Below are 17,507 nucleotides of genomic sequence, written 5' to 3'. Positions count from 1 at the left end.
GTTGTCTCCTCGCAGCCCCGAGCGAACCCAGGGCCCCCGTTCTCACACTGGGCGGACGACCACTGTCATCACACCCAGTGCAAGTTTACGGTATGAAGATACACTCGCAGTCTTCGCCAGAGACCACTCCGTCGTCTACGGGCACTCCTGCCCGCAACTCCGTCCTCCTCATGACTCTGACTCCGACCGCGAGAGGTTTTTTATAGAGGTTGTCTCCTCGCAGCCCCGAGCGAACCCAGGGCCCCCGCTCCCACACTGGGCGGACGACCTCCTGTCATCACACCCAGTGCAAGTTTACGGTATGAAGGTACACTCGCAGTCTTGGCCAGAGATAACTCCGTCGTCTACGGGCACTCCTGCCCGCAACTCCGTCCTCCTCATCAACTCTGACGCCGACCGCGAGCGGTTTTTTATAGAGGTTGGCTCCTCGCAGCCCCGGGCGAACCCAGGGCCCCCGCTCTCACACTAGGTGGACGACCTCCTGTCATCAACACCCAGTGCAAGTTTGCGGTGTGAGTCAGTCCGGCTATGCGCAAAGCACCACCGGACCCGACCCGAATGCTTCGCTCACGGCCTGGACGGGTCCCGGTTGGGGTCAGGACCCATTGTCCTAGCCGCTCGCGTCGCCCTCTCGCCGAAATCGGCCTAGGTGGCACGCCACCATAATTGGACGGGCGCCGTTAAACAGCGCCCACCCCCTACTCGCCGGGCTACTGGCCGACATAGTAGCAGTATCCCGAAGGAACGTCTACTATCCCGCCCGGGGCGTACCAGAACCAAACCATTGCTCGGCCACCGTTCCCCGCGGACGTATCCACGAGGATGGGGAAGCTTCCCAATGGCAGGCCCATACTAGGAGGTTGCCCGACCCACGCCCCACGCCCCAACCTAACCTTTTTTTTTTTTTACAAGGGGAAATCCGTCATGAAGATCCGCACGCCTCGGATACTACCGGCTAAAACCCCTTGGTGTCCTCCGGGCGCTTTGGTGCCGGGGTTACGGGATCGAGACATTCAAACGTGAACCCCGGCAGCGCGGGCTCTTCAGCCCCACTCCTGAGTGGCACGCGGGGACACCACGCACGCCAACTCCTGGCCTCATCCCGCCTTAGGTGACAGCCGACGCCCCCGCATCGGCTGCCGCGAGGCCCGTGGTGGGAGGTGACGGACCCTCGGCCTCCATCTCCTCCACTCTCGCCGCCTGTTTGGGCGGACGGCACCCCTTGGTGCTGCCCATCCTGTGGTCCGCCTTCTTCTTGGCCGCTGCACAGTATGGGCAATGCGGCGAAGGGGCGGCGCACGATGCGGCCTTGTGGCCGTCTTGACCGCAGCGGAAACAGACTCCGCCGCGGTCCTCCTTGGCGGTGCACCGCTGGCCCACGTGACCCGTGAGCAGGCAGCGGTAGCACCGCATCGGCCGGGGGTCTAAGGACCGCACCCGCGCCATCGTCCACCCCACTTTCAGGCGGCCAGCATCGACTAACCGCTTTACCGTCCCTATCGGGCACCGGACCCAGACAGAGCCACTCCCTGAGGGAGAGCGCCGGATCTCCCCCGTTTTCACGGAGGCCTCGGCGCAATCTCCCTCTCGCACTATTGCTGCCACCACGTCGACTACCGTTGTAGCGTCGTCTAGGTCCAGTATGCGAATTTCCGCGGACTTCACTGGCCTGGTTACGCCGACTACTCCTGCCGGTAGGATCTCGGCAAGTTTTGCAGCGAGGGCATCTGCCTTTCCGCCGCTCTCCTCTACAGGGCCCGGCACCTCTAGAATGCGGGATCCCGTCACTCCCAGCCTGAAGCCCAGCTCGGTGATCCCGAGGGCGTCCAACTGAATCTTTTGTTGGGCCTCTCGGAGCACCGAGGTATAGCTCGATCCCGCCTCTGCAGCTCCCGGCTTCAGCGTTAACACTACCGCCGAGGAGCGCGGTTGGCGGAACTGTCTCTTCCGAGCGTTCTTCCTTTTGGTGGCCTCTTTATGGGCTTCCGGTGTATCCTCCTTCTGGGCTTGTCTCGCCCCTCCAGTGGGCGCCTGGGTGGCTGGGGCTATCTCCTTGCCCTTTGCCGCCCTTGCGCGTTTCCCACGACGGACGACCGTCGTCCACTGCTCCTTTGTTGAGGGAGGCGGTTGAGAAGCACTCGCCCCCGCTCTACTGGTGCTGGCTATTGGTGTCGCACCTCCTTCTTTGCTGGCTGCCCCAGGTGTTCGGGGTGCAGCCGCAGGTCGTTTCGGCGCCGGGTTCTTTGGCCTGCCGACAAGCTCCTCTATTCTTTCGAACCGGGCATTGAATATATCCCCGATTTGCCGCACTATCCTAGTCTCGATGCTCTCGGTGATCACCGGCGCTTCTGCACACGGTTCAGCACCTTGAGCATCGGGAGACACATCCATGGCCGGGGACTCCGGCTGACTCGCCAACGCAGCTTTGGCTGCCATCAATTCGCTCTGCGCCTTCAGCAGTGCTGAGCGGTCCTCCGCACTCTTTTTCAGGAGCTCCTCAAAAGAGCTTCGGGTCGCCGCCATCTCGCGTTCCCAGTCCGCCTTTTCCGCCTTGAGCATGGAGAGTTCGTCTATGCTCGTGGCGGGGGACGCCATTGTCATTTTAAGGGCCTTCAGCTCCTTATAATATTTGGCACACTCCTCGCGCATGCCCGTCATCATCTCTCTCATCTCCGCTAGGTCATTAGACAGCCGAGAGTTCTCCCTGCGCAGAGCTGCGCACTCGACTGTCGCGGATCTCTCCGTAAGAGTCGCGGCCGCCGTGCGGATGGTCGTCACGGCGTCCTTGATCTCTTTCACTATTGTGCCCTTCAGGTGGCCGGATCTCTTCACGGCTTCCAGAACCTTCCGGGCACACTCCTGAATCTCCTCGCCTAAAACGTCGGCGCGCTGCATATCCTCAGCTGAGGTTCTGCGGGTAGTTGGGCGCACCGGCGCCGGCGGTATTTGGGCGGCCGCTACTGCGGCTGTTGCCTTCTTTCCCACGTCACGTCCGGTGGTGGCGGCCAGATTGGCTTTCGCCTGCGTCAAATCCTTAGGGTGAGGCCTCTTTGGCCTTGGAGTCGCGACCACTTCCACGACCTCCACCTCCTCGTCAAATTCCAATTCCGGATCCATCTCAACTTCCACCATTCTTCTCTTGCGCAGCGAAGCCCGAGATGATCTGGGCTCGCTTCCTCCTACAGCGCCATCCTCAGAGTACAGTGAGAGTGACGAGTCGGAGCGCTCCATGTAGTACTCCGCCTCGTCACACTCACTCCTGCATATCCTGTCCAAGTCCAGGTCTCTCACTACTACCACTTTCATCTCTCCTGTCTCCACTTCTCCCCTCCTTCTGGCCTCGTTGCCCCCTCCAGATACATGGGGCTGACCGCCCCCGGCTTACCCGGTGCGACGGTGGAGGATTCTCCACCCGATTTACGGGTGGTACCTCCCTGGAGTATTTTGTTTAGACGCTCGGCCATTTTCATCTTTTGTTCCTTTTTTTTACCCGGGTCTGGTCCCGCATACAAAATAGAAAAAGGAAGAAGAAAACAAAACAAAACTACGGAAAAGAACAAAGGACAGGAAAGAATAGATAAAAACAACTAAAAACAAACAAAACAAAATGAAGAAAAACAAAACAAGACAAAACAAGAAGAATTTACAAAACTAACCTAACTATTTACAAATAAATAACTTAACCTAACTATATACACTATATACACTCCTACCTACTCGCCGGACTATCGGCCGACATAGTAGCAGTATCCCGAAGGAACGTCTACTATCCCGCCCAGGGCGTACCAGAACCAAACCATTGCTCGGCCACCGTTCCCCGCGGACGTATCCACGAGGATGGGGAAGCCTCCCAATGGCAGGCCCATACTTGGAGGTTGCCCGACAACCGCCCCAACCTAACCTAACCTAACCTAACCTAACCTTTTTTTTTTTTTTTTTTTTTTTTTTTTTTTTTTTTTTTAACGTGTGGAAAAATCTTCAAAAGACCGTCACCCCGCCGGAGGGATGGCGAGGTGGTGTGTGGGACTTGTACCCACTAAAAAACCACACGGTGTACCTACGAGCGCCTATGCCGGAGCCAGGGGATCGCAGGTGCATTCTACCCCAGCTCCGACGGCGACGGCCCGCCCTGTAGATGTTGTAGGGCAGGCCCCATCTCGTTTTGTGGTTAGGGCGACCTATTTCGCCCTACTCCATTGTGGAGGCGTGTGGGTACACGCGCACACCTCCGGGGCCTTTGGATTGGGGGACTGCCTCCCTCAAGGCAGTCACCCCGGCCCCAGTGGGGGATAGAGGGGGGCGGAGTTGGATACGCTCCCACCTCTAGGCCTGGCTCTTCTGCGGCGGAGGGAAGCGGGACGAGCTGACTCCCGCTCCCTTTCCGCCGCCTCCTTCCGCGAGATAACTTCCTCGCAGAAGGAGCTCACCGCCAGCCACGATCTCTCGCTACTGACCATCCTCCGAACTAAATTCGGCAGCGAGAGATCGTCCCCCACTATTCGTGTGAGGACACGGCGCTCACTCTCAAACGCTGGACATATTTCCAGCGTGTGTTGCGCCGTGTCCTCAACACCTCCGCACTCGTGGCAGCCGGTCGTCGGCTCCTTCCTCGCCACATGACACAGATACCGCCCGAAGCATCCGTGCCCGGACAGTATCTGCGTCATGCGGTACGTCAGTGGCCATCTCCTATTCATCCACCGTTTGAGGATGGGACGGACAGCCTCGACGGTCCTCAGGCCGGCCGATGGACTGGCCAGCCTTTCTCTCCACCTGATCCTGAGGATCCGCCGAAAGTCGGACCTCCGCGCTTCGATCTCGTGACCAGCGAGTGCCTCCCCCATGGAACGTCGCTCCGCGCGCCAGTGGTACACTGACGCGTGGAGCTCCGCTACCAAGTCCCACGGAGGAGACCCCGCCAGCAGACCCGCCGCTTCCCCGGATATGGTGCGGTAGCCTCTAATGGCCCTGATGGCCATGGCCCTGTGTGGCCTGTTAAGACAGGCCACATTTTCCCTACCTAGGGCCCCCACCCAGATGGGGGCCCCGTACAGGGCCATGGACCGCACCACGCCGAGGTATAGGCGGCGGGAACCTTCTCCCGGGCCCCTCACGTTTGGCAGCAGCCAGCTAAGAGCGCCGGCGGCTGCCATAAGGCGAGGGACCAGGTTCCGGAAATGAGCGCGGAAGCTCCAACGACTGTCCAGGTCAAGCCCCAAATACCTAATACAGGGCTTGACCCCCACCCTCTGGCCACTGACGACCAGCTGGGCATCCGGAGGTGGCGCGCGCCGAGGTCCATGAAAACATAGGACCTCGGTCTTCTCCAGCGCCACCTGGAGCCCAAGCCTCCTTATTCGGCCGACGACCAGCGCCACGCTTGCCGTGGCAAAGCGGGTAGCCTCCCGTAGGTCCCGCCCCCGGGCAGTGACCAAGGTGTCATCCGCGTAACACACGAGGTCAGTGCCCGTTAAAAGGGCGCCCCGCAGGTTCCAATCATACCCGATGTTCCACAGGATCGGGCCCAGAACCGACCCCTGTGGAACACCGCGTTCCATTTCCCTCGGCACTACAACGCCGTTCCGCCCCGTGCATAGCACAGACCTGTCTTCGAGATAGGCCCCGATCACGTCCCGAATGTAGGGAGGCGCGCGATGGTACTTCAGCGCCTCCCTAATAGTCGCAAAGGGCAGGGTGTTGAAGGCGTTCTTAATGTCTAGAGAGACCGCCAACAACACCCCACCCTGGGACGTCGCCTCTTCCGAGAGGGAGCGCACACGCGAGATCGCGTCAATCGTTGAGCGCCCCTCTCGGAACCCGAACTGCTTCGGGCTGAGATCGGGACCTACCTGAGACAGGTGTTGGACGAGTCGGCCCGCCAAGATTCTCTCGAAGAGCTTGCCGATCTCGTCCAACAGCACTATGGGGCGGAACGCCGAGGGAACCACCGAACCTGCGGGGTGCTCCGCTTTGCGGAGCAGGACCACTCTACCCGCTTTCCACTGATTGGGAAACCGTCCCGACTCCAGACACGCGTTGAACAAGCGCCGGAGTCGGTCCCCTAGGGTGTTTAGGGCCAAGGCCAGGACGCGGCCGTGGATGCCATCCGGACCCGGGGCGACGTTCTTGCCCCGGAGTTTATCCACGGCCGCGGCGAACTCCTCCTCGGTGATGGCAGGAACCGCAGCAGCGCTGACGCCGCTGGCCTCTCCATCACTGCCACGCGGCATCATCGGAGGAGGTGTGAAGGGAGGCTGTCTCGGGAACAGCTCCTCCAACACCTCCTCCAGCTGCTGCGGCTGGAGACCCTCTGCCACGGGGGGCGCCCAGGGGCGTAATTTGCCCCTGACGAACCTATAAGGTCGCCCCCATGGATCCCTGTCCAGGGTCTCCAGGAGTTCTTCCCTGGCTGTCTCCTTGGCCCTGCTGATGGACAGCTGCAGAGCTTTCTTCTTCTCTTTGTACTGCTCGTACAGCTGTGCTTCCTCGTCGGCGTCGCGGCCCCGCCTGAGTCGGCGGTGCCTGGTGTACCGGCGGCGGGCGGCGGAGCACTCCTCCCTCAACGCCGCTATCTCCTCCGACCACCAGTACACCTGACGCCTAGGAGGTCGAGGGCCGGCTCGGGGCATCGCCGCGTCGCAAATGTGCGACAGAGCCTCGCCGAACCAGCCCACCTCTGCGTCGACCTCCACAAAATGTGGTCAAGTTGTGCCTTAACCATTTTGTGTGTTCCATCCTTGTCAAGGGGAGTGCTAACCGTCTCTCCTTTCAATAGACACAACCTAACCTAACCTTTTTTTTTTTTTTTTTAACGTGTGGAAAATCTTCAAAAGACCGTCACCTCGCCGGAGGGATGGCGAGGTGGTGTGTGAGACTTGACTCACTAAAAACCACACGGTGTACCTACGAGCGCCTATGCCGGAGCCAGGGGATTCGCAAGTGCATTCTACCCCAGCTCCGACGGCGACGGCCCGCCCTGTAGATGTTGTAGGGCAGGCCCCATCTCGGTTTGTGGTTAGGGCGACCTATTTCGCCCTACTCCATTGTGGAGGCGTGTGGGTACACGCGCACACCTCCGGGGCAACCTTTTTTTTTTTTTTTTTTTTTTTTTTTTTTTTTTTTTTTTTTTTTTTTTTTTTTTTTTACAAGGGGAAATCCGTCATGGAGACCCGCACGCCTCGGGGGAAGCGTGGGGGTACTGCCGGACTCCTACCGGCTAAAACCCCTTGGTGTCCTCCGCTCGCCACTAGCGCCGGGGTTACGGGATCGACATAGCAGTCCACCGCGACCCCGGCAGCGCAGGCTCTGCAGCCTCCTCCTCGAGTGGCGCGCGCGGACACCACGCGCGCCTACTCCTAGCCTCACCCGCCTTAGGTGACGGCAGACGCCCCCGCATCTGCCGCCGAGAGACTCTGAGTCGGTGGCGACGGGCCGGACTCGGCCTCCATCGCCTCCGTCTCCTCCGCCCGCGCCTGTGCGCGGCTTCCTCGCGAGCATGCTTTACCGCTGCCCACGGCATGATTCGCCGGACGTCCCGCCGCTGCGCAATAGACGCAGTGCGGCGGGGCAGTGCAACCAGCAGCCTTGTGACCCTCTCCGCCGCAGCGGAAGCAGGCCAGACTGCGGTCAACCGCCGATTTGCACTGCGTGCCCACATGCCCTTGCAGTAGGCAGCGGTAACAGCGCATGGGTTTCGGGTCTAGCACCGTTACGTGCGCCGAAACCCATCCCACTCGTAAGCGGCCCTCCGCTTGGAGCTTCTTGGCAGCCACCATTGGGCAGCGAACCCAGGTAGCCGCATTGCCCGACTCGGATCGGCGGACTTCCCCCGCCTTCACCTCCTGCTCCGCGCAGCCACCGTAACGCGCCACTGCAGCAACAACATCCGTTGGTGTGGCCGTGTCGTCCAGGCCCACGATCCTGAGATCCGCCGTCTTCACAGGACGGGAGACCTGGACCACCTCCGCGGGCAGGATCTCCCTGAGCTTCTCAGCGAGGGAGTCCGCCTTATCACCGCTAGCGGCGCCTGGCAGCTCCAGGATTCGCGCGCCAGTGATGGCCTGCCTGTAGTGGAGCTCCGTGATCCCTATGCTCTCCAGGGACACTTTCTCCTTGGCTTCCCTGAGAAGGGCCGCATAGGTCACTCCTTTCTCGGCAGCCCCGGGCTGCAGCGACAAAACCACCGCCGCAGATCGGGGCGGCCTGAGTCTGGGCTTCCTCCTCTTTCCCGCGGTCGCAGCCTTTTGGGGCGGCGATTTAGTCTCCGCAGGTTTCTTCGCCGCCTTTTTGCCCTGGCTCATCGCGCCACGACGAGCCACGGTCACCCAGCTCTCCGTCATTGCTCGGGGAGCGGGCGCCGACTCCTGTACTCCAATAGGAGCAGCCTGATTAACAGCTGCCGGTGCAATAGCAGCCGGTGCAGGAGCCGTCGCCTTTCCTCTACCCTTGCCTTTCGGTCCAGCCGAACCGCTCGCCCGCACAGCAGGCGCAGTTGGTGTAGGCCTCACTTCCGGGACCGGAGGGAGCCGCTCCTCGATTCTCGCCAGGCGAGTGTCGAGGCGGCTCTCCAACCTCCGGGCTATGCGGTCCTCCAGTTGTTCTAGGGCCTTGGGCCCAAACGCCAGTTCTCCACTTTGTGCAGGGCCTCCGGCGGCAGAAGTCGATGGACTGACGGCCGCCTGCGCCTGCGCATCCTTCAGTGCAGCCCGGAGCTCAAGGATCTCCTGGCTAATCCTTTGGCTCGCCTTTGGCCGGCCACCGTCCCTCCAGGCTCGCGACCTTCGCGGCCAGGACCGAATTCTCCTTTGTGACCGACCTATTCTTTAATAAGTCGGCCGCATCCCTTATGGCCTCCACGGCATCCTTGATGTCCCGGATCGTGGTGCCCTTAAGGTTTCCGCACTTCTTCACTGTGACGGTGATGATGTCCGCACACGCCTCTATCTTGCTTCGGAGCGCATCCGCCGTCCACTGGAGCTTCATAGGGTCTCCACCCCACGTGGCACGAATCACCCCGAGCCTTTGGTCAAAGTTTCTTTGCCCCTCCAAAACCGCAGCCTTCATGGCCTCGATGCGATTTCTTCATGGACCTGCCTTCTCTCTCACCCTCTGAGTCAGCCGGAGCGCTTACGTTGGCGTTTTCGCCTCGTGCGCTTTTTCTCGCCGTCACTGCTGGCGTCTTCGCTGCCTGTAAAGAGGGCAGCGTCGACCCAGTAACGTCGGACCCCTCCTCCATGAGAATGTCGTACCTCCCGGTACTGAGGACGTTCTCTAACTCCCCTCTGTCTAGCCTTACCCTAAGCTCCTTCTCAATTCCTATGTCTTCCATATTTACACCACCTCCGGGGCAACCTAACCTAACCTAACCTAACCTAACCTAACCTAACCTAACCTTTTTTTTTTTTTTTTTTTTAACGAGGGGAAAGGTTTCAATACCGAAACGTCCGCCTTTATGAAGGGGAGCGGACGAATACTGTGGGACTGGACGAATCCGACCCACCAAAACCCCTCGGTGTTCCTCCAAAAACCACGAAAGACGCCTTCGTGCGGGTTCGCATTTGCATTCAACCGCACTCCGGCCGCGGGTCTCCAGTGAAGGAGCCGCCGAAGTTGGGCGCGGGGACCACTCCACGCCCACACTCCACGGATCACTCGCCTCCTGGGAACTTCGGATGCCCCTACATCCTCCGTTCCGAGTGTCCAAGTTGGGGCTTCGGGTGAAAATACACCTTCCGCCCCCCACGCAAAGGCCGCGATCGCCGCTGCGTTGCGCTAGAAGCGCACCGCAGCCGCGACCGCGTATAGCCCCGCCGGACGGAAGCGGTCCTGAAGGCACCGCTCCGCCCGGTGCCCCGACGGGTCGGGGCGACACACGCATACTTACCTTCGGCGACGTACTCCCTGCGCCGTCAGCAGTCTGCCCACCAAGCCGCACCAAGGTGCAGCCCGGGGATGTCCTCCGCAGATAGAACTCCCGATCTTAACATGTTAAAATCGGGAGCTGCCTACTCGTGAATACTTACCCAGATTCGCGATGCGCCTCCGGGACCGTATCCTCCATAAGCACTACCGCGCCACACGGTTAAACCGTAGGCGACGGTAGTGTTGCCTCCTCGAGTGTTGCCCAGCGTCCGAAGACGCCTAGCAACGGTCCTCCCGCTGTCTTCTCACGCCGCGTCGACTCCGTCGTCTGCGGGCGCTCCTCGCCCGGACGACGTCCTCCTCGTCGACAGCCGCGCCGACCGCCAGAGGTTTTTTATAGAGGTTGTCTCCTCGCAGCCCCGGCGAACCCCCCCGTTCTCACACTGGGCGGACGACCACTGTCATCACACCCAGTGCAAGTTTACGGTATGAAGATACACTCGCAGTCTTCGCCAGAGACAACTCCGTCGTCTACGGGCACTCCTGCCCGCAACTCCGTCCTCCTCATGACTCTGACTCCGACCGCGAGAGGTTTTTTATAGAGGTTGTCTCCTCGCAGCCCCGAGCGAACCCAGGGCCCCCGCTCCCACACTGGGCGGACGACCTCCTGTCATCACACCCAGTGCAAGTTTACGGTATGAAGATACACTCGCAGTCTTCGCCAGAGACAACTCCGTCGTCTACGGGCACTCCTGCCCGCAACTCCGTCCTCCTCATCAACTCTGACGCCGACCGCGAGCGGTTTTTTATAGAGGTTGGCTCCTCGCAGCCCCGGGCGAACCCAGGGCCCCCGCTCTCACACTAGGTGGACGACCTCCTGTCATCAACACCCAGTGCAAGTTTGCGGTGTGAGTCAGTCCGGCTATGCGCAAAGCACCACCGGACCCGACCCGAATGCTTCGCTCACGGCCTGGACGGGTCCTGGTTGGGGTCAGGACCCATAGTCCTAGCCGCTCGCGTCGCCCTCTCGCCGAAATCGGCCTAGGTGGCACGCCACCATAATTGGACGGGCGCCGTTAAACAGCGCCCACCCCCTACTCGCCGGGCTACTGGCCGACATAGTAGCAGTATCCCGAAGGAACGTCTACTATCCCGCCCGGGGCGTACCAGAACCAAACCATTGCTCGGCCACCGTTCCCCGCGGACGTATCCACGAGGATGGGGAAGCTTCCCAATGGCAGGCCCATACTAGGAGGTTGCCCGACCACACGCCCCAACCTAACCTAACCTAACCTAACCTAACCTTTTTTTTTTTTTTTTTTTTTTTTTTTTTTTTTTCGTCAGGAAAATCCATCATGGAGAACCATTCCCTTAGGGAAGAATGGATACTGCCGGACTCCTACCTGCTAAAAACCTGACGACTGTTCCTCCTCGACATAATCGCCGTGGCCATGGGATACGCAAAGCATTCACCAAGACCACCGGCATGGTTCCCATCGAAGGGACCTTTCCATCTAGGCGTGCAGGGAACAGTCTCTGCACGCCACCTCCAGACCCTAATGCCTCCCCGGTGAGCTTCGGATTGCCCTAACAATCCTCCACCCTAGGGTCAAATATGGAGTCGATGCCCACCTGATTTTACTCAGGTGTCCATCGACTCCCCCCCCCCACCTGTGGCCTGCGCCGCGGCGCGGGCCTTAGGCGGGCGACACTGCTTCGTGACGCCCACTCTATGGTCGGACTTGCGACCCGCCGCGGCACAGTACCGACAGTTCGGTGATGGCGCGGCGCACCGTGCGGCCTTGTGGCCGGGCTCGCTGCAGCGGAAACATATTCCGCTGCTATCTTGCTCGGCGGTGCATCGCAGGCCCACATGCCCTGTGAGCAAGCAGCGATAGCACCGCTGCGGCCTCGGGTCCAAGGACTGCACCCGCGCCACCATCCACCCTATCCTCAGTCGGCCGGCCTCGACCAACTTCTTCGCGGCGACCACCGGACACCGCACCCAGATGGAGCCCGTACCCTGCGCGTTGCGTCGGATCTCCCCGGTTTTCACCGCGGATTCCCGGCACTCCCCTTCGCGTATGACTGCGACCACTACATCGGCTACCGACACCGAGTCGTCCAGGTCAACGATCCGGAGCTCAGCCGACTTGACTGGTCTCGTGACCCGGACGTCCTCGTGCAGGACCTCCTCAATTTTGGCAGCCAATGCGTCCGCTGCCTCGCCTGTGTTGGTGCCGGGAATCTCTAAGATACGGGCCCCGGTCCTTCCGACTCTGAACCTCAGGTCGGTGATACCGAGCGGGACCAAAGATATTTTGGCCTTCGCCTCGGTGAGCACCGACCTGTAGGTGACGCCCCTCGCCTCGGCTCCCGGCGTCATGGTCAGGACCACTGCCGATGACCGAGGGGGGCGTGCTTTCACCTTCCTCCTCTTCTTGGACCTCTGCGGTTCCTCTGCGGTTTGGCCGCCGCGTGGCCCCTTCGCAGGCTGCGTTTTGGCGGGAGCTGCCTGGCTTGCGCCAGCGCCTTTCCGCTTCCCGCGTCGCACAACCGTCGACCAGCCCTCCGCATTTGTTGCCGAGGTTGACGGCTGTGGGGCGCGTCCGCCACTGGGCTCCCGTTGCGGGGCCCTGTTAGTCCCTGGACCGGATGATCCGGCAGTAGGCACACTTTTGACCTTTGGAGGCCGTCTCCCCTTCGCCGAGATCCGCTCTTCCATCTCGGCGAAGCGGCTCTCCATCATTTCGCCTACTCGCCGGATAATCCGGTCTTCGGCATCCTCCCTTAGGACCCGGGGCGGGGTACCTCCCGGCGCAGCCGCCGCCGTTCCGCCAACTACGACTGCAGGGAGCTCAGCCGCAGTCTTCAGCCTCTCCACCTCCTGCAAGGCCTTCTGAAGGGCGCGTCGGTCTAGAGCGTTCAGTTGCTTCAACTCCTCCAGCTTCTGAACGCTCTCCCGCGTTTGCCGTTCCCACCCCTCTCTCTCTGCCTTTAGGGCTGCCAGCTCATCAGCCAGCGCGGCAGAAGATTGCGACGCCATGCGTAGCTCCCGGAATTTCTTCCGCTCCTCCACGGCCTCTTTTAACATGGCCCTCTTCATCTCCTGTACGGTGTGGAGCTCTGCGCGCAGTTTTTGGACCTCTCTCCTGAGGGAGTCCTCTTCGGAGTTGGGGCCCGATCTCGCCTTTAGAACGTCCGCCGCCGAACAGATCGCATAGACTGCGCTCTTTATCTCCCTGACAATAGTGCCCTTCAGGTTCCTCGATTTCTTCACTGCTTCGAGTACCTGACGGGCACTATTCCCAACTTTGGTCCCAAGCTCGTCGGAACCCAGCATGTGGTCATCCTCGGTCGCTCTTATGGCTGCAAGAGCCCCAGACCCGGAGGACTCGGCTTCGGCTTCGGATGCTGAAACCTCTGTCTCCATACGCGATCCGGGTGTGGCCGTTCGCATTCCTCCTCTGACTCGACCAGTTCTAGACCCAGCCGAGGAAACCTCGACCAGGTCGACCTCGTCGTCATCGTCGGAGTCTAGCTCCCGACGCTTCTCCACAATTCGCCTTTTCCTGTGTTTCTTGGGCGGCGAGGTACTCCCTCTCGCCAGCCCAAGGCTGTCTTCGGACCTTATAGACAGCGAGGATCCAGTCCGCTCGGAGTCCAGTTGTGCCTCCATCTCTATCGCCTTGAGCGCCTCTAGTTCTTCGTAGGCCTCAACACGTCTCGTCATCATCTCCCTATACTGCTCTTGAATGCTGGTCGTGTCCCCCCCAGAAGACGTGGGACAGCCCACCCCCGGCAAATCCGGTGCGGTGGAGGAGGATTCTCCGGTCGCTGAACGACCGGTACCTCCCTGGGGTAATTCCTTTTTGCGATCAGACATTTTCATTGCTATCCTTTTTACGGGTGTGGTCCCGAACTCCCGCCAACGACGACGAAAAGGAAAGAGAAAAATAAACCAAAAGACAGAAAGACAAAAGATAGAAACAGACAGAGAATAACCAAAACAAATAAACACCAAAATAATTGAAATAAAACAAAAAAAAAAAAAAAGAAGACGAAACAAACCGAAAACAAAAGAAGAAACGAACCAAAAATAAAAACGAAGGAAAGTTGGGGGGGTTCGCCGGCTCCGGCAGCCTCGACTTTGTCGAGGCATGGGAACCGCGAACACGCCCAACCCGCCGGGCTACTGGCCGACATAGTAGCCGTATCCCGAAGGAACGACTACTATCCCGCCCGGGGCGTACCAGAACCAAACCATTGCTCGGCCACCGTTCCCCGCGGACGTATCCACGAGGATGGGGAAGCCTCCCAATGGCAGGCCCATACTAGGAGGTTGCCCGACCACACGCCCCAACCTAACCTTTTTTTTTTTTTTTTTAACGAGGGGAAAGGTTTCAATACCGAAACGTCCGCCTTTATGAAGGGGAGCGGACGAATACTGTGGGACTGGACGAATCCGACCCACCAAAACCCCTCGGTGTTCCTCCAAAAACCACGAAAGACGCCTTCGTGCGGGTTCGCATTTGCATTCAACCGCACTCCGGCCGCGGGTCTCCAGTGAAGGAGCCGCCGAAGTTGGGCGCGGGGACCACTCCACGCCCACACTCCACGGATCACTCGCCTCCTGGGAACTTCGGATGCCCCTACATCCTCCGCTCCGAGTGTCCAAGTTGGGGCTTCGGGTGAGAATACACCTTCCGCCCCCCACGCAAAGGCCGCGATCGCCGCTGCGTTGCGCTAGAAGCGCACCGCAGCCGCGACCGCGTATAGCCTTCCCGCCGGACGGAAGCGGTCCTGAAGGCACCGCTCCGCCCGGTGCCCCGACGGGTCGGGGCGACACACGCATACTTACCTTCGGCGACGTACTCCCTGCGCCGTCAGCAGTCTGCCCACCAAGCCGCACCAAGGCGCAGCCCGGGGATGTCCTCCGCAGATAGGACTCCCGATCTTAACATGTTAAAATCGGGAGCTGCCTACTCGTGAATACTTACCCAGATTCGCGATGCGCCTCCGGGACCGTATCCTCCATAAGCACTACCGCGCCACACGGTTAAACCGTAGGCGCCGGTAGTGTTGCCTCCTCGAGTGTTGCCCAGCATCCGAAGACGCCTAGCAACGATCCTCCCGCTGTCTTCTCACGCCGCGTCGACTCCGTCGTCTGCGGGCGCTCCTCGCCCGGACGACGTCCTCCTCGTCGACAGCCGCGCCGACCGCCAGAGGTTTTTTAAGAGGTTGTCTCCTCGCAGCCCCGAGCGAACCCAGGGCCCCCGTTCTCACACTGGGCGGACGACCACTGTCATCACACCCAGTGCAAGTTTACGGTATGAAGATACACTCGCAGTCTTCGCCAGAGACAACTCCGTCGTCTACGGGCACTCCTGCCCGCAACTCCGTCCTCCTCATGACTCTGACTCCGACCGCGAGTGGTTTTTTATAGAGGTTGTCTCCTCGCAGCCCCGAGCGAACCCAGGGCCCCCGCTCCCACACCGGGCGGACGACCTCCTGTCATCACACCCAGTGCAAGTTTACGGTATGAAGGTACACTCGCAGTCTTGGCCAGAGATAACTCCGTCGTCTACGGGCACTCCTGCCCGCAACTCCGTCCTCCTCATCAACTCTGACGCCGACCGCGAGCGGTTTTTTATAGAGGTTGGCTCCTCGCAGCCCTGGGCGAACCCAGGGCCCCCGCTCTCACACTAGGTGGACGACCTCCTGTCATCAACACCCAGTGCAAGTTTGCGGTGTGAGTCAGTCCGGCTGTGCGCAAAGCACCACCGGACCCGACCCGAATGCTTCGCTCACGGCCTGGACGGGTCCCGGTTGGGGTCAGGACCCATTGTCCTAGCCGCTCGCGTCGCCCTCTCGCCGAAATCGGCCTAGGTGGCACGCCACCATAATTGGACGGGCGCCGTTAAACAGCGCCCCCTACTCGCCGGGCTACTGGCCGACATAGTAGCAGTATCCCGAAGGAACGTCTACTATCCCGCCCGGGGCGTACCAGAACCAAACCATTGCTCGGCCACCGTTTCCCGCGGACGTATCCACGAGGATGGGGAAGCCTCCCAATGGCAGGCCCATACTAGGAGGTTGCCCGACCACACGCCCCAACCTAACCTAACCTTTTTTTTTTTTTTTTTACAAGGGGAAATCCATCATGGAGACCCGCACGCCCCGGGGGAAGCGTGGGGGTACTGCCGGACTCCTACCGGCTAAAACCCCTTGGTGTCCTCCGAGCGCTTTGGTGCCGGGGTTACGGGATCATGATGATATTCAACCGTAAACCCCGGCAGCGCGGGCTATTCAGCCCCACTCCTGAGTGGCGCGCGCGGACACCACGCGCGCCAACTCCTGGCCTCATCCCGCCTTAGGTGACAGCCGACGCCCCCGCATCGGCTGCCGCGAGGCCCATGGTGGGAGGTGACGGGCCGGACTCGGCCTCCATCTCCTCCACTCTCGCCGCCTGTTTTGGCGGACGGCACCCCTTGGTGCTGCCCATCCTGTGGTCCGCCTTCTTCTTGGCCGCTGCACAGTACCTTAGTGTGGCGAAGGGCGGTGCACGATGCGGCCTTGTGGCCGTCTTGACCGCAGCGGAAACAGACTCCGCCGCGGTCCTCCTTGGCGGTGCATCGCTGGCCCACGTGACCCGTGAGCAGGCAGCGGTAGCACCGCATCGGCCGGGGGTCTAAGGACCGCACCCGCGCCATTGTCCACCCAAGTTTGAGTCGGCCAGCGTCGACCAGCCGCTTCACCGTCCCGACCGGGCACCGGACCCACACAGAACCACTCCCGAGGGAGAGCGCCGGATCTCCCCCGTTTTCACGGAGGCCTCGGCGCAGTCTCCCTCTCGTGCTACGGCTGCCACCACATCGGCTACCGTTGTAGCATCGTCCAGGTCCAGTATGCGGATTTCCGCGCACTTTACTGGCCTGGTTACGCCGACTACTCCTGCCGGTAAGACCTCGGCAAGTTTAGCAGCGAGGGCATCTGCCTTCCCGCCACTCTCCTCCACTGGGCCCGGTACCTCTAGGATACGAGACCCCGTTATTCCTAGCCTAAAGCCCAGCTCGGTGATTCCGAGGGCCCCTAACTGGATCTTCTGTTGGGCCTCCCGGAGCACCGAGCTGTAGCTAGATCCCGCCTCCGCAGCTCCCGGCTTCAGTGTTAACACTATCGCCGAGGAGCGCGGTGGGCGGAACTGCCTCCTGCGTGTCTTCTTCCGGGCGTCCTCACTTTGGGCCTCCTTCTGGGATGGTCCCGTCCCTCCAGTGGGCGTCTGGGTGGCTGGGGCAGACTCCTTGCCCTTCGCCCCCCTGGCGCGATTCCCACGACGGACGACCGTCGTCCACTGCTCCTGTGTCGAGGGCGGCGGCTGAGAGCGCTCACCCCTGCTCTGCTAGTACTGGCTACTGGGCCGTACTTGCTCCTCCTTTCTTGGCTGCCCCAGGTGTTCGGGGTGCTGCTGTTGTCCTTTTAGGCGGCGGTTGTTGAGGCCTGCCCATGAGCTCTTCTATCCTCTCAAACCGGGCATTAAAAATGTCCCCGATTTGACGGACTATTCTCGCCTCGACGCCCTCGGTGATGGGTGGCGTTTCGCTCGACTCAACACCTTGGGCGCCGGATGTCACATCCATGGCCGC

At 60.7% G+C, this 17,507-nt stretch overlaps 3 protein-coding genes and 1 non-coding gene across 4 annotated transcripts; all 4 read right to left on the bottom strand.

Annotated features, from left to right (window-relative positions):
- Positions 1-1,107: 1,107 nt before the first annotated feature.
- Positions 1,108-3,306, bottom strand: LOC131854546 (uncharacterized). The gene has a single exon (XM_059205668.1). The coding sequence runs from the start codon at positions 3,304-3,306 to the stop codon at positions 1,108-1,110; it is 2,199 nt and encodes a 732-aa protein (XP_059061651.1).
- Positions 3,307-6,690: 3,384 nt separating this feature from the next.
- Positions 6,691-6,779, bottom strand: LOC131854554 (U6atac minor spliceosomal RNA). Its single transcript, XR_009358060.1, has one exon. It is a non-coding gene; the product is annotated as a U6atac minor spliceosomal RNA (small nuclear RNA).
- Positions 6,780-10,166: 3,387 nt separating this feature from the next.
- Positions 10,167-13,747, bottom strand: LOC131854545 (uncharacterized). The gene is made up of 2 exons (XM_059205667.1): positions 11,735-13,747; positions 10,167-10,319 (listed from the first exon to the last, which is right to left on the bottom strand). Exons 1-2 carry the CDS (start codon positions 13,745-13,747, stop codon positions 10,167-10,169), a joined length of 2,166 nt encoding a protein of 721 aa, XP_059061650.1.
- A 2,419-nt stretch (positions 13,748-16,166) lies between these two features.
- Positions 16,167-16,574, bottom strand: LOC131854544 (uncharacterized). The gene has a single exon (XM_059205666.1). The coding sequence runs from the start codon at positions 16,572-16,574 to the stop codon at positions 16,167-16,169; it is 408 nt and encodes a 135-aa protein (XP_059061649.1).
- Between the last annotated feature and the right edge of the window lie 933 nt (positions 16,575-17,507).

Source organism: Achroia grisella, unplaced genomic scaffold, assembly GCF_030625045.1.
Source record: "Achroia grisella isolate CSIRO2021 unplaced genomic scaffold, CSIRO_AGI_Agris_v1 utg1234, whole genome shotgun sequence".
Lineage (NCBI taxonomy): Eukaryota > Metazoa > Arthropoda > Insecta > Lepidoptera > Pyralidae > Achroia > Achroia grisella.
Note: the sequence above shows the minus strand (reverse complement) of the source record. Positions and strands in the feature narration are given on the sequence as shown.

What these genes read in the sequence shown, in the direction of transcription:
- LOC131854546 (XM_059205668.1), bottom strand. Translation starts at nt 3,306, where the DNA reads ATGAAAGTGGTAGTAGTGAGAGACCTGGACTTGGACAGGATATGCAGG.
- LOC131854545 (XM_059205667.1), bottom strand. Translation starts at nt 13,747, where the DNA reads ATGTCTGATCGCAAAAAGGAATTACCCCAGGGAGGTACCGGTCGTTCA. An exon ending in GCTGCTTGCTCACAGGGCAT is followed by an intron (nt 10,320 to 11,734) that starts GTGGGCCTGCGA and finishes GTGTGATGACAG; the next exon opens with TGGTCGTCCGCCCAGTGTGA.
- LOC131854544 (XM_059205666.1), bottom strand. Translation starts at nt 16,574, where the DNA reads ATGGCGCGGGTGCGGTCCTTAGACCCCCGGCCGATGCGGTGCTACCGC.